General features: G+C 44.8%; 1 protein-coding gene and 1 long non-coding RNA gene across 5 annotated transcripts in view; one reads left to right on the forward strand and one right to left on the reverse strand.

Moving 5' to 3' along the window:
• Window positions 1-20,482, forward strand: part of LOC115090928 (acyl-CoA synthetase family member 2, mitochondrial-like) — a 140,933-nt gene that overhangs the window by 119,106 nt on the left and 1,345 nt on the right. For all 4 annotated transcript variants that reach the window (XM_029600619.1, XM_029600615.1, XM_029600617.1 and 1 more), the window contains exons 11-15: window positions 9,245-9,352; window positions 9,470-9,621; window positions 10,140-10,281; window positions 11,263-11,373; window positions 20,347-20,415. In XM_029600619.1, coding sequence (XP_029456479.1) covers window positions 9,245-9,352; window positions 9,470-9,621; window positions 10,140-10,281; window positions 11,263-11,373; window positions 20,347-20,415 — 582 coding nt within the window. The remainder of the gene's footprint in view (window positions 1-9,244; window positions 9,353-9,469; window positions 9,622-10,139; window positions 10,282-11,262; window positions 11,374-20,346; window positions 20,416-20,482) is intronic.
• On the reverse strand, window positions 2,528-11,991 carry LOC115090936. Its single transcript, XR_003856548.1, has 2 exons — window positions 11,933-11,991; window positions 2,528-3,740 (listed from the first exon to the last, which is right to left on the reverse strand). It is a non-coding gene; the product is annotated as an uncharacterized LOC115090936 (long non-coding RNA).

Consider the following 20,482-nt stretch of genomic DNA (forward strand, 5'->3'; position numbering starts at 1 on the left):
GGCACTACTGGGAGGACCTACTTATCTGGCTAAGTTAGCTGGATAAGTAGCAATATTCAAACTTATCTGGCAAAGGTAACCAATTAACTTTAGACTTGCTATTGAGCAGGGTACCTTTAAACTTATTCGGGTATATTCAGCGGCATGGCTGCACTGCTGAATATTCCTGCTAACTTACTTAGCCAGCTAGGTCTGAAAATCTACCTTCAACTTTTTAAATATTCTTTCAAATGCTTGTAAAAGATGTCAGTAGGATAAACTGTAACAAAATTGATGGCTACCAAAATAGTGACTGTGAGGTTTAAGGAGCTGTAAAATAATAAACAAACAGAGTACTTCATATGTAGCAAAAATGTTCATCAAAGCATAAAGAAACTTACAACAGTGACTGTTTCTTATTACCTGAACCTTTACTAGAGCAAAGAGTGAACATCTCTCTCCTATATTTAAACAGTAAGTCTCCTTTGATGTATTCTCCCCCTTCCCCCAAAGTTGAGGCAGATGTGATGATATCACTGCAGTGTCCTTCTCCAATGACAGATCATGGAAGACAGAACTAAACATTTTCTTCATCTCTTTTTGGGGTTTTGGTAGTATTTGTGGCTCTAAGTGATGCGCCCACACTCTTTACTGTTCTATCAATATTCAGTTTGTGATACTTCATCCCTCATCTGATTTCATGCCTTCAGAGTTTCATTATCTTTCGTGCAGCTACTTTTCTCCCAGTCCAAGGTACAGTCTTGCCCAGCCATGGAGGTCCATGTTACTTAGGGAGAACTCTTTGCTGGTGATGATGGGAGCTGAATTCTGGTTTGCAATAGAGCGAGGTGGTTGGGAGCAGAGAACACGGAGCCTGTAGGTTCTGGTTTTACTTCTCTATCTGCCAGTCATTGTATGGCCTTGAGCAAGTCATATAACAAGCCCGTGCTCAAAATTTGTAAGGCTGTAAGCACAGTGTACTCTGGTGCTGTATAATTGTGCTTTTTAATAATGATGTTCCCTTCTGCAGACACATACTGACATTTGTGTTATGCAAAACTAATGATCCTAAGAAGACTAAAACCTCTATTAACGATTAACAATTTTCGCACAGTTCTACAAGCAATGATATTCGCTAGCACAGATTATTGTAACTCCCTTCTTTTAGGACTACCTCAATCTACAATTCGGCCTGTGCAAATATTGCAAAATTCCGCTGCCAGAGTTTTGACAGGCAAAAAAAGAGTGACCATATTACAGGAACACTTGCTGAACTCCACTGGCTTCCAATTGAACAAAGAATACAATATAAAGCACTTTGCATAATCCATAAACTAATCCACGATGATAAAGCCGACTGGCTTAACATGGCACTGCGCGTGCACGTACCACAAAGAAACCTGAGATCTGCAAATAAAGCTCTACTAACTGTCCCCTCTGTCAAATCAGCACATCTCACGCAAGTAAGGGAAAGAGCACTGTCACTGGCTGGCCCAGTACTCTGGAATACCATGCCACTCGAAATAAGACTACAGACAAATCTGAAATTAATCAAAACTAATCTGAAAACCTGGCTTTTTAAACAAGCATTTTATAAAGATAAAGAAAAGGAGAAAAATATTTGAGCGATAAGGATGCACCAAGCTAGAAGTTTTTAGTAACCTACATAAGCATATTAATGTTAAAATCAAACTGCCTAATTTGTTCCTAACAATCAGGTTTAACTTACACACCTAGTTTATTATGTTAAATTGTTACCGTACTATGATGGCACATGAGTAATTTGTAATCTATACCACCCATATTTCTCTTTATCGTGCCCTTCTGTAAACCGTTGTGATGGTATTTAACTTAACGACGGTATAGAAAAAAAAGTTTTAAATAAATAAATAAACACAGTCAGGAGCATTCTCCTGCTTTCTCTTTCCCTCCTACTGGCAGCCATATTTTAATGGAACGCTCTTGCTTTGAGTTGAAGGAGGCTTCATTTCGGGTCATGAAGTTTGCCTTGGCACACCTGCAGGGATTTTCAAAGTGCTGAGAGAGTGGCAACTGCCCATCACATGCCTCATTCATCACCCTTGCACCATGTCTCTCTGACAGCAGTGGTGGAGCCAAGTAGTGGGAAAACATCCAGAAACCACAAGAATGCAGAGTGGCCTGGAAAAGCCTTGGCAACTGTTTAGCCTCATATTTACATAGATGTTTTTAATCCTCTATATTTTTCCTGAGGATCAGCAGGAAGTCTGTCTGTAAGCCTTTAATTGATCAAAATGTGTTCAGCTTTTGGGAGGGTCCATTTGAAAAGGACCACTTGACATACCTTGTTAAGGGACCTTTGGAGTATTGGTGACAGGCACCCCTATGCACTTGCTAATGGCCCTCACATCCCAGAGGGTAAGACAAAAGGCAGAAGAAGGTCTAAGGCACACCCCAGTTTTGTGCGGCAACTCAGCTGTGGCAGAAATTAGAAAATCTTGAAGAACATTGGCAAACATGTTACATCTTTTCTATTATGTTATAAAAATAAGTCATTTTACAACAGTGCTTGTGTCCGTAAAAAAAATGTTTATTGTGTAAGGAAAAGAGATCTTAAGCATCAGCAGAGCAAGAAAATCTTAGGGATTGGAAAGAGGAGAAGCAGCGGACAAGAGAAGCAGGAATGGGGTGAAGAAGTGAGAGGACTGGGGATGGGGGGGGGGGAAGAGTATGAGAAGGAAAGAGGGCTGGGGCTGGCGAGAGGAGAGGGAGACAACTGGGTATTAGGAAGATCAAGTAAGTAGGGAAAGATCAGGAACCTGGGATGGGAGAAAAGGAGGGAGGCTTTGGGATTGAGGAAGGGGGAAGTAGGATGGGTTGGGGGATGGGTTCCAGGATCTGGGGGAAAGAAACAGAGGTCAAGGTAGAAAGGATCTGAATTGAGTTGGTGGGGTGGGGGAGAAGACAGGTGTTTCTATCCTGCTTTGGTTGTTGATAAATACAGACCTGGTCACAGGAGATATTGAGAGAGCATCTTGTTGCAAACTCCGATTTTACATGAATAAATAGCATTTGATACTGCTGGAGAGAACAATTTCCCCATTAATCTAGGCCTGAAACTTGATAAAAGCATTTGAAGTGTGCTCTGCAGGAAATAAAGATCATATGAAGCCATTTCTCTCACTTTGTTAGAATGTAATTGTGATTCATTTTACAGGTCACTAGACGGAGACAGACAAAAAAAGTGATGTATCTGTTAAATTAACTTGTACTGTTTAGTCTTTTTTTAACCAGTTACTATAACAGGTGTTTTATTGCATTAAAAAAGACTGGACAAATAAGGGATTACAGGGAAAGGTCACTGTACTAAGTTTTTAGACCTTGTAAAAACCTTAGACGACAACTGCTTCCTCTCTAGTTCACGGTAAAATCGGAAGGAGGGCCCTCAGAAGCTTGGGATCTATGTAATTGCAAGGACACACATAGCACAGGCTTGTTCCACATCTCACTGGTTTGATTTTGTCCATTGCATTTGTTCTCTTGCTGGTTTATCAGGATCTCCTGGAGCTGTTGGCTCTATGGCCTCTCTGCACTGGCATTGTGTTCCTGCTCAACTGACTTCATACCAGAGTCATGCTGGTAAACAGACTTCATGCCAAGGAAAGGGGCGTTACCAGTGATGTGCCGCAGGGATCAGTCCTCTGGTTATGATTAACATTTTTGTCAGCGATATTGCAGAAAGGTTTGCATTTTTTGTGGATGATGCCAAAATCTGCAATAGACTAGAAAATATAAAAAATGAGAAGGGATCTAGCGAAGCTTGAGGAATGATCTACAGTCTGGCAGCTAAGATTTACTGCTAAAAAAATGCAGGGTCATGCAGTTTGGTTGCAAAATCCCAAGGGAGCAGTAGAGTATAGGAGGTGAAATTATGTACAAAAAAACAAGAAGGAGATTTATTTATTATTTGATTCATATTCCGCTTTTTGCACTTCAAAGTGGATTGCACTCAGGTACTTTAGGTATTTCCCTATCCTCGGAGGGCTTATGGTCTAAGGGTGATCATGTAAACCCTAGAGAAGAAACCCTTGCGAATTATCATTAAATTCACCCCCAAATCTCTTTACCTTAACTAATTTGATGTAAGACTACCCTAATAAACTTCCATTGTTTATTTCAAGGCCCCACCCTATACCAAATACAACAGATGTAACCACACCATTAGGCCCCCCAAAATAAGAATTCACCCAGATTTATTAATAAAGCTTCCTAACAATAAACATTTCATAATAGCAGACAAGATATATCACAACAGTGTTAGGATTCGTGGGCCCTTGGCCCGAGGTGAGGGTACCACCTGTGGGGAAGAGCCCCACAGGTCCCCACCATCGGGAGGCGAGGTCAACTGTGGTAGGAGATTCAGTAGTGTAGAGGAATGGAGCATCCTGTGTCACAGCCACGTGATCGTAGGTGCAGTAAAGGGAGTACTGTGGGGGATCCCGAGGAGTGGGGTGAGAGACACAGTTCAAGGAGAACCCACAATATACTCGCTAAATAGGAAAGGCATGTACCAGAGCAGGGTCCTCCGAGAGAGAGAAGCGCTGGGCAGGTCCCGGGGAGCGTGAGACAGGAACTTCTGGAGGTCCGCAGCAGACAGAGACCCGAGGGGCGGGGCTGTGCAGTAAGAGAGGCTCTGGCATGGTGACGTAGGCTAACCCGCAGAGCAGGGAAGCCCGGGTGAATCTCTGCAGTAGAGACAAAAGCAATCCCGGGGAGTGGGGCTGTGCACGATGGAATCTGTGGCAGAGAAACGAGGCACTACCCCAAGGAGCGGGGATGCCGGGTAGAGTCACTGAAACAGAAGTAAGACGCTGCCCCGCGAAGCGGGGAAGTGAAGGCACAGTCTCTGTGTAGAACGTAGGTGCTACCTGATGAGCGGGGAGGCGCGGGTACAGTCTTGTTGTAGAACGTAGGCACTGCTCCGAGGAGCGGGGAAGCGCAGGTCCAGACTTCCAAGCAGGAGGTGGTTCCAAGGAGCAACCCTGAGGAGCAGGGAGGCCGGTAGACTGGAGCTCTGGGAGGTGCAGCGCTAGCCCGAGGAGCGGGGGAAGCCAGGAGATGAGGTCTCGCACAAGAGCACGGCAGGGCCCCCGAGGAGTGGGTACCCGAGCAGAGTCCAGAGGCAGATAGAACCGATACAGGAAACACGGGTCCGAGAAGCCAGGAGCAGGTAGCAGTATGGAAGGAACTCGTTGCCAAGTCAGCTAGCAAGGCACGAAGGCAGAGCTTAAGAATCCCGGCCTGGTGATGTCATCAGCCGGGGACGCCCCTGAGGTTCCCGCCCTTGGGCCTTTAAAGGAGAGGCTGGTGGCTCGTGTGCCTAGGAAAGCCCAGAGTCGGCATGGGTGGTGGCGGCATAAACGGACACCATGAGAAGTCCTGGGAACCCAGAGGAAGGCAGCGGTAGTGGCTAGCCTCAGCTGCGAGTAGGCCTGGAGACGAGAGCAGAGCAGTACATGAAGTGAGTTGCATCGGTCGCAGCCGTCTGCGACCGACAGTCACAACACACGCATCTTTATAACATATTTTCAGCAACCTCCAGTTTGATTTAAAACCTTGTCACCGGCCACAACATTTCTGTACAATATTTTCAGCAACTCCCAGTTTAAAATCAAACATATCTCTGAAAACCATGAGGTCATTTTTGATATTCTGTTACTCTAAACTTGTGACTGCCCTTTAAATGTGAGATTAGCTCTGTTTTAAAATAGGAAAACAAATCTCACCCTTCACGGAAATTTCTCACCCACAAGCTGGAAACTGGGACTTGCCAGTGGCCATCTATCTCTTCCCAGATGTCCTGAAGTTCTCTCATGTGAATCTCTCTCTCTGCGTTTGATGATAATGAGGCTGCTCTGGATACTATTACAATCCTATCTGATAAACTTAAAATAGCCAAACAGGTAGATAAGACAATGGCAAAAGCCAGAAGGATGCTTGGGTTCACAGGGGGAGGAATAGCCAGAAGGAAAAAGGAGGTGATATTGCTTCTGTGTAAATCTTTAGTGAAACCTGATTTGGAGTAGTGTGTACAATTTTGGAGATAGCACCTTCAAAATGATATAAACTGAATAGAATCATTCCAGAGGGTGGCTACAAAAATGGTCAGCAGTCTTCATCATGAAGCATATGCGAACACACTTAAAAAGACTAAACCTGTTTATCCTAGAGGAAAGGAAGGAAAGGGAAGACATGACAGAGACATTTAAATGCTCCAGGGAATAAATGCACAGAAAATGGAGGCTGTGGAATGAGGGGTTCATGGGATGAAGGTGAAAGCTGTAATCTAAGAAAGAGTGGTGGATGCATGGAACAGCCTCCCAGTGAGGTACTGGAGATGGCAGTATCAGAATTCAAGATGGCATGAAACAAGCACAGGGGATCTCAGAGGGAAAAAAAGAGACTTTAAAGCTGAGCAGGTGGTGTGGATGGGCAGACTGGGCTGTATCTTTATCTGCCATCATGTTTTATGTTTGTATGTTTTTATGCCAATTTTTAAAAGCTTAGTCAAGACTTCCACTTATAAAAGGAGGAAGTTTGTGCATAAAGTCTGCTGTCTACACTGAACTGGGCTTTCAGCTACCTAGGGAAGTTCACGATGCCCATAGAAAAGGACATTTTTTGAGACATATTATGGATTTTATGCACATTACTTGAATTTTAAAAATATATGCCTGTAAGCAGTGCTCATTTTACAACAGGTACATTTCTGCAGCTATATTTAGGGGCACAACTTGTTCAAACTCAGTTTGGGTACACAACTTGTGTTTGAAAATTGAATTGTATGTCTGTGTGTTTGAAATTATGAGGTCAATATTCAAAACCATTTAGCCGGCTAACTCAGAGGTTAGCCGGCTAAATTAATATTTGGGCACATATCGGGCTAAATTCTAGCCGGCTAATAAGTTAGGTGGCATGAATTTGCCGGCTAAGTTAGGGGCATTCCAGGTGGAGTTGAGTTAGCTGGCTTAGTTAACCGGCTAACTCCAATAGTCAGAGTTAGCCAGGTGACTTAGCCAGCTAAGTCTGGTTGGGCCAAAGAGCTGTCCTAAAGTTAGCTGGCTATATTCAGTAATTCAGTTTCACTATTGAGTATACCTCCAAAGTTAGCTGGATAAGTTTATCCAGCTAACTGTGCTAGCTGGACTGTGTCTGAATAATATGGACCTCTGCATGTGGAACTTTGTGGTCGAGCACATTACTGAAAATTTGCCCAGTTGGTTTGGGGATAACAGCTATTTGTGTAACATCCTATCAAAACGAGCTTTTCAGTTTGTTTTAAATATACATGTGCAGCCTTCTCTGAGATAAGTGGTCTGGTACAATGGTTCTCAACTCAGTCCTTGGGGGGGATACATCTAGTAAGTCAGGTTTTAGGAGATCCACAAAGAATATACGTAAGATAGATTTGCATGCACTGCCTTCACTGTATGCAAATCTATCTCACTGGCTAGGTGTGACCTGAGGTCTGGCAACTAAGATTTTTTGCTAAAAAATGCATAGTAATGCATTTAGGATACAAAAAACTAACAGAAAGGTACAGTATTGGCGGTGAAATTCTTCTAAGCGCAAAGGAAGAGTGGGATCTGGGGATAATTGTATCTGATGATCTTAAGGTTGCCAAACAAGTGCATAAAGCAACAGTAAAAGCCAGAAAGATGCTTGGTTACACAGGCAGAGGAATGGTAAGCAGAAAAATAGAGGTGATATTGCCCTGTGTACTGTAGGTCCCTGGTGAAACCTCACTTGGAATACTCTGTACAGTTCTGGAGACTGCACCTTCAAAAGGATATAAACAGGATGGAGTTGGTCCATGTGGTTACTAAAATAGTCAGTGGTCTTCTTTCTAAAGCATATGGGGATAGACTTAAGAACATGCCATACTGGGTCAGACCAAGGGTCCATCAAGCCCAGCATCCTGTTTCCAACAGTGGCCAATCCAGGCCATAAGAACTTGGCAAGTACCCAAAAGTCTATTCCATGTTACTGTTGCTAGTAATAGCAGTGGCTATTTTCTAAGTCAACTTAATTAATAGCAGGTAATGGACTTCTCCTCCAAGAACTTATCCAATCCTTTTTTAAACACATCTATACTAACTGCACCAACCACATCCTCTGGCAATGAATTCCAGAGTTTAATTGTGCGTTGAGTGAAAAAGAACTTTCTCCGATTAGTTTTAAATGTGCCACATGCTAACTTCATGGAGTGCCCCCTAGTCTTTCTATTATCTGAAAGCGTAAATAACCGATTCACATCTACCGGTTCTAGACCTCTCATGATTTTAAACACCTCTATCATATCCCCGCTCAGCCGTCTCTTCTCCAAGCTGAAAAGTCCTAACCTCTTTAGTCTTTCCAATCCTAGAGGAAAGGCAAGATAGGAAGATGCAGAGTCTTTCAAATATCTCAAAGGTTTCCATGCACAGGTGAGCCTTTTTCAATGGAAAGGAGACTCTAGAACGAAGGGTTATGAGATGAGGTTGAAAGGGGATAGACAGGAATAATCTTAGGAAATATCTCTTTACAGAGAAGATGGTGGATGTGTGGAACAGCCTCCCAGTGGAAGAGGTGGAGACAAAAACAGTATAATTATAGGGGTTCTCTAAGGAAGTGATGAGAATTATAATAGTAAATTAATTGGATGATGGGCAGACTGGATGTGCCATACAGTCTTTTTCTGCCATCATGTTTCTATGACACCCTGGTCTGACAGCTCATTTCTGGTGGCCACACTGCAGAGAAGGTTTCAGAAGACTAAGCAGAAAGAGGATATTTTTGTTTATTTTTGTTTGTATTTTTCTGTTTATGGTATGGAATCCACTTTGAGCTATTTGTGTAGACAATGAGAAATCTCAGATGGAATAAAATCCATAATGTTGACAGGACTATTAATCAGGTCTGTTTGGCTGAACTGAGACACTGGGGGAGAAAGGAACGTGTCCAAAGTCACACAGCGAGCAAGTGAATGAGGAGTATTGTACTGTGTCTCCAGCTTCTCTTCCTGGAGACACAGAATCGGGGAAGCCTTAGTGAATCGTTGCATTCAAACCACTGTGCCACATTAGCAGCCCAAAGGGATTTGAATATCTATCTCAGGAGCTGACCTAATTCACAGTTCAATGTTCCCAACCACTAGACCGCACCTCTCATTGGTGTTTTTATTAATTTTTTGTGCCCTTGCTGGATTAATTTTCTCTGTGACATAATTTTTATTTTCTGGTTTCAGGTGGCCTACGGCACCACAGAGAACAGCCCGGTGACCTTCCTGAGCTTTTCATTGGATGAAATTAACCGGAAACTGGAGACAGTTGGGCACATCTTGCCCCACACTGAGGTGAGGCTGCCCGCTCAGCTCTCTGGTAGTGCGCTGTAATTTTCTAGAAGGTTTGGAGCCATGAAGTGTTAGTCTGGTGTTTTTCTTTCTCCCGTTACCTCTCCGGTCCTTTCCCAGGCAAAAGTTGTGAGCCCTGAGACTGGTCTGATCCTGCCTTTGAACACTTCTGGGGAGCTCATGATTCGGGGATACTGCACCATGTTGGGGTATTGGAATGATGAACCGAAAACCAAAGAAGTGATTACTCCAGAGTACTGGTACAAGACTGGGTGAGTTTAGTATGTTCAGGGTCCTCAGCTCGTATCAGCAGAGGACCCAAATTTCTTCAAGCAGAGGGGTCAGATGTACTGGAGGAGCACAGGCAGGGCTGGAGATACTCTGGCAGAATTATGTGGGGTCAGGTACTAGAACAGTAGGGACAGGGTGTGAGGTATGGGTTGGAAGTGAGGCCCTATTAATAGAAAAATAAAAAATGCTAATGTTAAGGATTAAGGTAACTTGGCAAGAGGCAAGGGTGGGAGGTGGGAGGTGGAGGCCTAGTACTGGAGTAATGGGTGACGGGATATTACATGCCAGCAGAGCTGTGTGTGGGTGGTGATGGTGATGGTGATGGTGCAATGGCCACCTTCTGTGATGCAGACTTTTTGTGTTAAAAACCATATAAGTTGTATTTGACTTGACTGCCTCTGGAATGGACTGAGAGATGGCTAGAGAGGCGTAGACTGGGAACAGAGGGGACAGAAGGCATGCAAGGTCCAGCAGATCAATGTGAGTTTTCCCGTTCCAGAGACATTGCTGCCCTGGATGAATACGGTTACTGTAGGATTGTCGGTCGCTGCAAGGATATGATTATCCGGGGAGGAGAAAACATTTACCCAGCAGAAATAGAACAATTCCTGCATACGCACCCCAGCATCCAGGAGGCTCAGGTAAGACAGGGTGCAGGAGGTGGCTTTCGCAATGGGATGAAAATCACATCTCAGGGTAGAGAAAGGGTAGGGTTACCCTCTGCCGATTTTGGCAGATTCCCAGCAGTTCACAGAGATTGAGAATGGACATGTGTAATGACAGACAGGTCTAGTTAGACAGTTTACATATGAAATCTTGTTGAAAACATCAGCTGAATTAAACAATACATTTCCTACAGTGTTGGGATGGGGGGGGGGGGGGGGCAGAAACAGACACATTAAGTCAATTTCCTATTCCTGCCTTCTCTGCAGGGCCGGTGTTACACGTGCTAGGGTCCAGGGCAGAAAGTAAGGAGTATTCCCCTCCCACCTTGATTATGGGTCCTCTCCCCTGTGTCCCTTTGATCCTGGGTCGTCGTCTTGTTTCCCTGGTCCTCCTGCCTTGAACCCAGGTCCTCCCCTCCTCGCCTCCATGGCCTCTTTCCAGGTCCTCTCCATCTCACCCAGGTTCTTTCCCTAATCTTGAGTTCTCCCAGATGAGAGACAAGAAGAAGGATAACAGAAGGTTTTGCACCCAGGAGCACACTAAACAGTTTACCCTCCCACTGGTGACCCTCCACTTTTTACTCCTTCCTTTCTCTCTTCCCCACCCCTTAATCTTTACGCTCTGGTAATCCTCCATCTTCGTACTCTCTCCCACCCTGCCTTGTCCCTAGCAATCTTCCCAGTTTTCACTGCCCCCTTTCTGAGCTCCAGGCCCCACACTGATTCACTGACTGCCTTTGCCTGAAGACACATGCCCCAGGGCAAGAGCTCACTTCTTAATCTGGCCCTGGTAAGGGCGGTGCAACTTTCAGCTTGGGGCTTTGCTTCCCATCAACACCCTGATTCCACCCCCAACTCCAGGGCTGCTTCACCAGGGTCACAGATGGAGTTTTCTTTAGAGAAGTGGGTTGTGAGTCTGGGCCCTGATATCTCCCTCTCCCCTTACTGCCACATCAGGTGATCGGTGTGAAAGACCAGAAGATGGGAGAGGAGATCTGTGCCTGCATCCGACTGAGGGCTGACCTGGACTGCACGGCTGAGGACATCAAAGCATTTTGCAAAGGAAAAGTATGAATACTCCTCCCCAGCTATTTCAGCTGTGAGACAGAGGGCAAGAGAGATTCTGTCTGGAAATAACCAGACCAGTCCTGAGGGACCTGCATTCCTGAACTTACTGTTCTTTCATATATGAGAAAGCAGACTTCCATTTTTTTCCAGGAAGTAGATTCCATGGGACTGTGATTGGTCAAAGATGTCACATGATCAGTCTCACATTTCCCCCTTCCCCCTTCCCCCATTCTACGAGGCAGCATATATTTATATGTCACCTGGGTTTACACACACACACATAAACATATTTATATATGTGTTAGGTAAAATTTATTTTAGCTGGAAGAAAGACAATAAGTGATTTTTAAGTGTTTTCTCTGTGAATTGTAAGGTTGACAAATATTAATGGATAACCTAGTAATCATGGCTGACAAGGACCATGTGGTAACTTGGGTGATAGCAACTTAGAAACAACCAGAAGGAATACAGAGGCAGACTCTGGCTGCTTCCCTTTTGTGCAATTTATTTACAGTGAAAAACAAAGTACAAAGCAAAACAAACAAATAATGCAGCTCACCTTAAAGTTCAGATAACACAGAGACATCACACATAGCAGGTTTTTTGTGTTGTTTTTTTTGTTTTGTTTTTTGTTTGTTTTTTTTGTTTTGTTTTGTTATTTTGTTTTGGTTTTTTTTTGTTTTGTTATTTTATTTTGGTTTTTTTTTAAATCCAGTAACTTCCTGCCTGCTCCCCAGGACCTGTCTAACCCTTCTGGGCCCTGCCTTCTTATGCTAGGCTGAAGGGATCCTCCCTGGGCCCAGAATCCCTTGCTAGGTTGGGACTTAAGGAGGACCGGGCCAGATAACTGTGGCCGGTTCCTTAAGGTGGTCTAAGGGAGTTTCCTGTAGACTCCATCACAGACCATAAGAACCATATTGGGTCAGACCAAGGGTTTCTCACAGGACAAGCAGGATGGTAGTCCTGACATATGGGTGACATCACAGGATGGAGCCCTGTATGGAAAACCTTTCTGTCAAAGTTTCTATAAAGCTTTGACTGACACTGGCACACTGAGTGCACTGAGCATGCTCAGTCTGCAATTATCCCTGTGAGCCACAGGTGTCTCCCTCAGTCTTCTTTTTTCCGCTCTGCAGTAAGCATAGCGGTTAGGAGCTCTGTGAGAAATTCTAACACTTTTTCTTTACGGAAACACTTAAACTTTTACTTCACAAACACTTTTTCCCTGCACGGGTCTCCCTTCGCGTATATTTATTTGATGCTCGGTGAGTACTATGCCCTGTTTTTCGGTCGGTTCCTGTCACCTCACTGGCCTGCCAACCGACTGCGGCCTTCCCTCTCCCTGTGTTTTCAGTTAGCCACACATAGCCTGCGAGTGTCCCTCTGTGACACTCTGCCTGGTTATTAGCACTAGTGGGACAGGGACTTCACCGGTTTCCGTTGCCGCCAGGGCCCCTGTAGATTCAGGTCCTTCGATTCTTCAGTACCCTCACGCAGTCGATGCCCCATCGCTACCGTCGGTACCCCCTTCAGACCGTCTTGGATTCTTAGTTGCCATTGGTATCCCTTCCCCCACGGTACACTGATGCCATTGGTCCCTGCATCGTTTCTAACAGTGCCATCCATGTTTTTCATCCATGGCACTGATTTTTCCTTGGGTTTCATCGGTGCTATCATTACCCGGATGGATGCCATCGACGCACACCTTTGTCTCATCGGTGCCATCCATGCCCGGGTCGATGCCACTGTCGCCCAGGGCACTTCCATCGATGCCGGGGCCATTTCCATCGATGCCACCGTCGCCCAGGGCACTTTCATTGATGCCAGGGCCATGTCCATCGATGCCATCGATGCCCAGGACATTTCCATCAATGCCATTGTCCATGGCATCGATGCCAGGTCAGTTCCATCGATGGCATCCATGCCAGGGTCGATTCCATCAGTGCCATCGATGCCAGGTCGGTGGCATCAATGCCGGAGTCGATTCCATCGATGCAATCAATGCCAATGTCGATTCCATTGATGCCAATGTCGATTCCACTGGTGGCATCAATGCCAGGGTCAGTTCCACCGTTGGCATCGATGCCAATGTTGATTTTATCAATGCCATCAGTGCCAAAGTGGATTCCATCGATGCCAATGTCGATTCCATCGATGGCATCCATGCCAACATCGATTCCATCGGTGCCCATGTCGGTGCCATCGATGCCCATGTCGGTGGCATCAATGCCATCAACGCCATAGGTGCCCGTGTTGATCCAATCAATACCGTCGACGCCCGTGGCCATGCCACCGATGCTGCCGGTGCCCGCCTCCATACATCAATGCCCTCGACACCCACGTCATTTCCATCAGTGTCTTCAACGTTCCTATCGATGCGGTCATTGACTCCGTCGATGCCGGTATCATTTTTCCGATGCCAATGATGTTTTTCAATTATTCGATGCCACATCATTTCCATAGATACCTACTCCAATGCCGTCAGTGCTTCTGTCACTGTCATCATAGCTCTGCCCGGGTCATCGACATTTTTTCATGTATATTTTTTACGATACCCTGGAGGCCACTTCGGCAGCCATCAACACCGTCAATACCGACATAGCACCTCCACGTAATGCCCTCGCCTAAAAACAGTGCTCCATGCTTTGGGTTCTTATTAAAGCCCCATGTTAGCGTACGACACTACATAGTGCCAGGAGCAGTGCAGGCATGCTGACAGTCCGTTTTCATTCGCCATCCAAGACAGTGAGGGCATCCACCTTGGCACTCAGTGTCACTGACACAGTGACTGTCCGCCACCGACGCCCCAGCATATCGGTGCTATCCTTTTCGGTCCTGGAGAATGCCTGGGCCGAGCAACATCACCACTGCCATCGCCCTATTCTTCACAGTGCTGGCAGTCCTTGGTGCTCCAGAAACACCGGAATGAGTTCCGAAGAATTCTGCACTGGCATCATGAGACATCGAGCCGCTGCCATGAGGGCCGGGTTCACGAGCTGTTAATTGGCTCCCCTGTTCCCGAGGCATGCCCCACCGACATCGGTGGGGGATTGTGGCCCTCCACAAAAAATTACCGTGGTAGCGCCAGCCACGCTCAGCCTGTCTCCTCTATACCTGCGCCACCATACTAAGCATCAGAGTTGAGACGGATGTCTACGTCCACAGGCTACCCCTCGATGACTCCTGAAATCCACAGAGCCAGCAATCTTCACCAGCTCGTCCTTCGGCGATCCACATCAGATGATAAGTACCCGCTTCTGTGGCATTCCCATTGAGATGTGTTCTCTAGTTTGGACCACATGGTTCGAAAAGTTCTAGGTCATCTGCCTTCCAAGAACTGAATTAGTGTCACATATCGCTATTGCCAGCTATGTCAGCCACAATACCCTCTCTATCATTTCTTTGGGATTGCATCAGGAGATCCTCCTGCTTTCAGCATCGGGACTCTTTACTGATTAATGCTCTGGATTCTGGTTCCTAATTCAGAGCCAAAGTTCCAGATGCATTCGCTGATCTGCTAAACACGAGATCCAGCAAGTACTACCTCAGGTGCAAGTCCACCTCGAAGCCTGATGACAGGTCTCGATGTTTCCTTGTACAGCACACAGAAATGCGGGTAAGACTTTACCGCTCACGCTCCCGTGTGAGCTTACATGGTATCCAGATTACATCAGCCCCGCCAGTTGGACACCTCCTGGTCTCCCAACTAGTCGGATATCAGAGCGGCCACCCCACTTTGTACCAAGGTTCCCGGTACACTCCCCCAGACGCTACAAAGCGCAGGAGGGAGGGGGGTTGGGGAGTTTTTATTACACTATTCTTTCTTTCAACAGAAAGTAGTTACTCTCCGCCCATCCTGGACCTCAGAAATCCCATCTTTCTTCAGAAGGCACAGGTAAAATGGTATCTCTTGTCACCATGTTTCCATATCACAGTAAGTACAATACTTCTAACCTTTCTATGTGCTTCATGGTGAGACAACAATATTACAATCCCAAGCTCTGCCGGTTGCACCAGCTTCGGCAACTGGGATATTTCATTGAATCACTATCGGTGACTGCTGTTTCTCTACGGAGTACAGCATTATTCACACTTTTCCTTGCATGGATGGCTGCATAACCACAGTCAGTCCACACAAGGAGCTCTAACTTCTTCATGACTCACTATAAAATTATTGCCTGGGACTACTGTCACTGCCATAAATCCCTTATACAACACTTCTGGACACCACAGTCACAATGACCTTCCTGTCCAGCAACCGTGCAGACATTCTAATAAATTCCTACATGTCCCTGCACGCGTATTCCATAACCCCAGCCCCTCAATTCTTCATTGTTGGGCCATGGGGTTTTTTCACTATGCACTTTCCTCATAGATCCAAAACTCCTATGGGTTAGATTCAGTGAAATTCCATTATCAGTGGGTCTAAGCTGTTCAACCGCTTTTGTCCCTCATCCATATTGCAGATCTAGAACCAAAACCTAGTCTGGTCCTGCTCATGCTCGCATTTACTCAGGGTTGTAAAGTTTGACCTAAAATCTTCTCAACCCAATATGTATATATTCCGCTCCAGGCACAATTTCACATTAACTTCCTGGAGCTTGAAGCCATGAGTTGTACCCTTATGCCTTCCAATACTGCCTCTGCAACAAATCTGTGTGCATACAGACAGACAGCATAGGGACAATGTGCTTTCCAACACACAAGCACGCACAACCTCTTAGCTGCTCTGCAAGAAAGCTGCGCAGCTCTACCCTTGGCCCTTGCTCACTCCATGCATCCTCGGGCCACTTATCTAAGAGACTTACCGAATGCAATAGCAGACCTTCTCCATATAGGATTCCATCCTCTCAAATGGTCTCGAACTACATGTGTAACGGGAAAATCTTCTAGCGCTGAGGTCAACCAAACTTACCCTCTGTGTCCGAATCGAACCATATGGTGCACAGATTCTACTCCCTACACATGTTTCCAATGCATTCCCATAGACGCCTTTTTTCCATCAAGGGCCTCTTAAATGTGTCTCTTCTGCTGCCTCTTATAGCCAGCACTCTTCTAATGCTGAACCAGGACGGGGTTCACTGTTCCTCAGACCCACGTCCTGGCTGAGACCAGTATGCTTCCCATACTTCTCAATCTATCACACCAGTAACCAATTCGCCTTCTCACAAGTCAGTCTCAAATCGTAGACTCACTGATGTTCTTAGGTACTGGTAGCATCACAAAACATTCCACACATAAATCCTACCATTCAAAATGGCATGATTTACCACATGATGCATACAAAAGGGTATTACCCTTTTTCCTTTTTCTACACCACTTTTTTCTCTTGCTCCCTCGGATTCTGCTCCCCAGACATCCTCCACATAGGTACACCTCTGTTCCAATTGGTGTATCATTTGGGAGTGGGGATACCCGATTAACGATAAACCCCTTCTGAGTCAGCTTACCATGGATTATCCACTGATCAAGCTGCCTCTATTTTCACTAGTCACGGAATGGAACATATATCTCATGCTTATAAGTCTCATACGTTCTCTGTTCGAGCCTTTCCATTCCTCTCATTTCACAGTTTAGCATGGGAAATTCTTTCCCTCATAAATGTCACTTCTGCCAACAGGGTCAGTGAGTTACACACCTTGTTACATACTCATCCGACCCTGCGTTCCTCTGTGACCGAGTGGTTTTACGTATTCAACTTCATATCCTTCTTAAGGTAGACATTGCATCTCACCTTACTCAGAATATACTCTGCCCATTTTTCCAACACCTCTCTTTCACCAAAGCGAGAGGGTTTTTTTTTCCACTCCTTGGACTGTAATAGTGCTCTTGCATTCTATCTAGATCGCATTACACTCCATAGGAATTACACCTAATTATTTCCTTCTGTGGCAAGAGACAAGCTGCGAGTTCCAGTGGGCAAACAGACCTATTCCTCCTAATTGACGGTCTGTATCTCTCTACCAACAAGCAGGCATTTCACTACAACACTGTGCGTAACCACACTCTGTTGCGTCCGTCCCAGCCTCAATAGCTTCCCTTTGCTGGTGCTGCTTGTACATATTTATCAGGCTGCAACCTGGAGCTCTCTCCATATCTTCGCAGCCATTATTGCTTAGATACGACTAGCCGGCATGCTCCATGTTTGGCCAGTCTGTCTACTCTTATTCTTTTCAGTTTAACTACCCAACATCCTTCCACCAACTCATTAAGGGTTTCAGGATGCCCTCCGTTCCAAATTCCACCCCCGTCACTGCGCCTTTCGCGCATCTTGGGTGCATTTGGTGCACTCTCGGGCATCCTCAGCTCGGTACTCACCCATATGTGAGGACTACCATCCTGCTTGTCCTGTGAGAAAGCAAATGTTGCTTACCTGTAACAGGTGTTCTCACAGGACAGCAGGATGTTAATCCTCACAAAACCCACCCGCCACCCCGCGGAGTTGGGTCCGTATACGTTTTTACTTTTATTTTAGTCTCGCTTGCACTTTTAGCTATAAGACGAGACTGAGGGAGACACCTGTGGCTCACAGGGATAATTGCAGGCTGAGCATGCTCAGTGCACTCAGTGGGCCAGTGTCAGTCAAAGCTTTATAGAAACTTTGACAGAAAAGTTTTCCGTACAGGGCTCCATCCTGTGATGTCACCCATATGTGAGGACTAACATCCTGCTGTCCTGTGAGAACACCTGTTACAGGTAAGCAACATTTGCTATATCACGCACTAGAACGCCTTGGTTTAACCCATTTTCTGTACGCTGACGATATACAAATACTGGTCCCTATACAGAATATGCTGGAAGATACATATGAGAAAACAACTATCTATCTCTCAGAAATCAAACAGCATCTAACTGACCTGAAACTCATAATAAACATAGAAAAAACTGAGTTAATCATCCTCAACAAAAAAAAACAACAACACCCCTATTTTACCGCTCAAAACAGAAAACCCAAATACCTTAATCTCACCTGTAACTCATACGCGAAATCTAGGAATCACAGTAGACAAAGAACTTTCATTCAAAACCCACATAACCAACAAAATAAAGGAGGGATACCACAAACTACTAACGCTCAGACGTCTCAAACCCTTCCTTGCACAAGATGTCTTCAGAACAGTTTTGCAACTACTCATCTTCTCCAACCTAGACTACTGCAACGCGCTACTCCTTGGCCTACCACTTACCACCATCCACCCTCTACAGATCCTACAGAACACTGCCGCCAGAATTCTGACTGGATCATAAAAACATGAGCACATTACACCAACCCTCATCTCTCTACACTGGCTCCCAATAAAAAACAGTATAGAAAACAAAGTACTTACAATCCTGTATAAAATAATCCAAGGACATCAAAACAACTGGCTAAGCAAATCCATCGTAATCCACGCTCCAAAATGGAACCTACACTCAACGAACAAAGGCCTCCTCAAAATCCCTCACGCCAGAACCACAAAACTAAACACACCCCGAGAGAGAGCCATATCCATCGCCATCCTCACAATATGGAACGCAATACCAATGGAAATAAGAAATCAACCAAGCACCAAAATTTTCAAAAAAGACCTGAAAACCTGGCTTTTCACCAGATCCTACTCAAACTCACTCATTCAACAAGACCACCAATCAACCAAGCAACACAACACCAAGAAAAACGCTCCGTCCCTCAATCAATGAAATAACTCCCACCACTTGAACACCTAAGACAATGTGCAACTGACCTCACTTACTACCCCCAGCCTATATCTATCAACTGTTTCTTTTTTATTTATATCAACATTACCACATATATGAACATCGCTGTGATAGTAGACTGTTAATATGTAATAATTATTGTATATGTACTCAACTAACAATAAAACCCCAAAACTTTCAGTCCAGATGACATTTTGCTACGTTGATTTTTGTAACCATGATTATTTCACGAGCACTGTAAACCGTTCTGATGGCGAAACCAAACGACGGTTAACAAAACACGTTAAATAAATAAATAAATAAATATCAAGGCCAGTATTCTGTTTCCAGCAATGGCCAATCCAGGTCATAAGTATCTGGCAGGATCCCAAATAGCAGACAGATTCTATACTGCTTATGCCCAGGGATAAGCAGTGGCTTTCCCCAAGTCTACCTGGCTAATAACAATTTATGGACTTTTCCTCCAGGAACTTATCCAAACCTTTTTTAAATTCAGCTGTACTAACTGCCTTTACCACATCCTCTGGCAATCAATTCCAGTACTTAACTGTGTGTTGAGTGAAAAAATATTTTCTCCAATTTGTGTTAAATGTGCTACTTAGTAACTTCAGGGGGGGTATCCCCTGGTCTCTTTATTTTTTGAAAGAATAAACAATTTATTTTGTTTGCTAGTTCCACCCCACTTGTGATTTTATGGACCTCTATCATTTCTCCCCTCATCTGTCTCTTCTCCAAACTGAACAGCCCAATTCTCTTTAGCCTTTCCTCATGGAGCGCTGTTCCATCCCCTTTACCATTTTGGTCACCCTTCTTTGTACCTTTATTAGTTTCACTATATCTTTTCGTCCAGTTTGCTTGGTGAGTTTCTGCATTTCTAAACATTGGGTAATGGCCAGTCCTACATATGTTACTTTTCCCCCCAAAACAAAAAAGTACAAATACAAAAAAAGATTATCTGTAAGCGACTGAGTGTATGAAGATATGACCAGCAGGCTGAAATTCATAGTTGTACTGTGGCATTCTGATGTACAGACACATTGCACCCCAATTAGGCATTTTAATAGAGTGATTTAATCTTGCCCCATCACTAATTTAGCAAAGTTTCTACCCACTGAAATAAAACTCAGTCTTGTGGTCATTATCGTTTTAATCCCCTAAAGCCAATTGGGTTCGAGGTGTTGCGGCTGCTGTTGCCAGATTATTTTGGCATTTGCTGAATGTGGTCTTGGATTGAGTTAATTTATGATTTATTTTTTTTATCTTCTTGTATTACAGATCTCCCATTTCAAGATACCACGTTACATAGTGTTTCTGAAGGAATTTCCTGTCACTATCTCTGGCAAGGTGAGTCTCCAGCCTGGATGTATTTGGGTAAGTGGAGAGTACATGATCTCCGAGGTCTCTCCTTTAA

The sequence above is a fragment of the Rhinatrema bivittatum genome, chromosome 4, assembly GCF_901001135.1.
Source record: "Rhinatrema bivittatum chromosome 4, aRhiBiv1.1, whole genome shotgun sequence".
Lineage (NCBI taxonomy): Eukaryota > Metazoa > Chordata > Amphibia > Gymnophiona > Rhinatrematidae > Rhinatrema > Rhinatrema bivittatum.